At 55.7% G+C, this 846-nt stretch overlaps 1 protein-coding gene across 1 annotated transcript in view; it reads left to right on the forward strand.

Annotated features, from left to right (window-relative positions):
- The window catches only part of KCNK4 (potassium channel, two pore domain subfamily K, member 4), a 12,856-nt gene continuing 12,010 nt past the window's right edge, over nucleotides 1-846 (forward strand). The window contains exon 1 of the mRNA XM_011993482.1: nucleotides 1-209. Coding sequence (XP_011848872.1) covers nucleotides 21-209 — 189 coding nt within the window. The 5' untranslated portion in view covers nucleotides 1-20. The remainder of the gene's footprint in view (nucleotides 210-846) is intronic.

The raw sequence follows: 846 nt of genomic DNA on the forward strand, positions 1-846 counted from the left end.
GCCCGGCGCCTGGGCGCGCCATGCGCAGCACCACGCTCCTGGCCCTGCTGGCGCTGGTCTTGCTGTACTTGGTGTCTGGTGCCCTGGTGTTCCGGGCCCTGGAGCAGCCCCACGAGCAGCAGGCCCAGAGGGAGCTGGGGGAGGTCCGAGAGAAGTTCCTGAGGGCCCATCCGTGTGTGAGCGACCAGGAGCTGGGCCTTCTCATCAAGGTGCGTGGGTGGGCCTCAGCCCTTTCAGCTGTCACCCATCACCCCTGGCACTAGCTGCGTGCCAGTGAGGCCCTGTGCCGGTGCTGCTTTCAGATCAGTATCCCTGAGGACGGGTGCAGCCGGAGGCTGTGGGACAGAGGCTGGGGTCCAGGTCTCTGTGTTTTCAATAGGGCAACAATGGGGTCATTTGTTTTCCTTGGAGAGCCTGGCACAGGACTGTGAACCTAGATTGTGTCCTTCAGGGTGTGATGGTGGTGGGATGAGGGGAAAATGAATGAATGAATGGCCATAGCACAAGGGCTATGTTACATTTGCACAGGTCTCACTCACCGGTCTAGTTGCCACATAAAATCCAAGACTCTCATTTAAATGTGAATTACAGTTAAACCACAAATGCCCTTTTTTTTTTTTGAGACGGAGTCTCCCTGTGTCGCCCAGGCTGGAGTACAGTGGTGTGATCTCAGCTCACAGCAACCTCGGCCTCCCAGATTCAATTGATTCTCCTGCCTCAGTCTCCCAAGCAGCTGGGATTACAGAGATGCAATGCATCACCATGCCTGGCTAATTTTTGTATTTTTAGTAGAGATGGGGTTTCACCATGTTGGCCAGGCTGGTCTCAAACTCCTGACCTCAAGTG

The sequence above is a fragment of the Mandrillus leucophaeus genome, unplaced genomic scaffold (assembly GCF_000951045.1).
Source record: "Mandrillus leucophaeus isolate KB7577 unplaced genomic scaffold, Mleu.le_1.0 Scaffold43, whole genome shotgun sequence".
Taxonomy (NCBI): Eukaryota; Metazoa; Chordata; class Mammalia; order Primates; family Cercopithecidae; genus Mandrillus; species Mandrillus leucophaeus.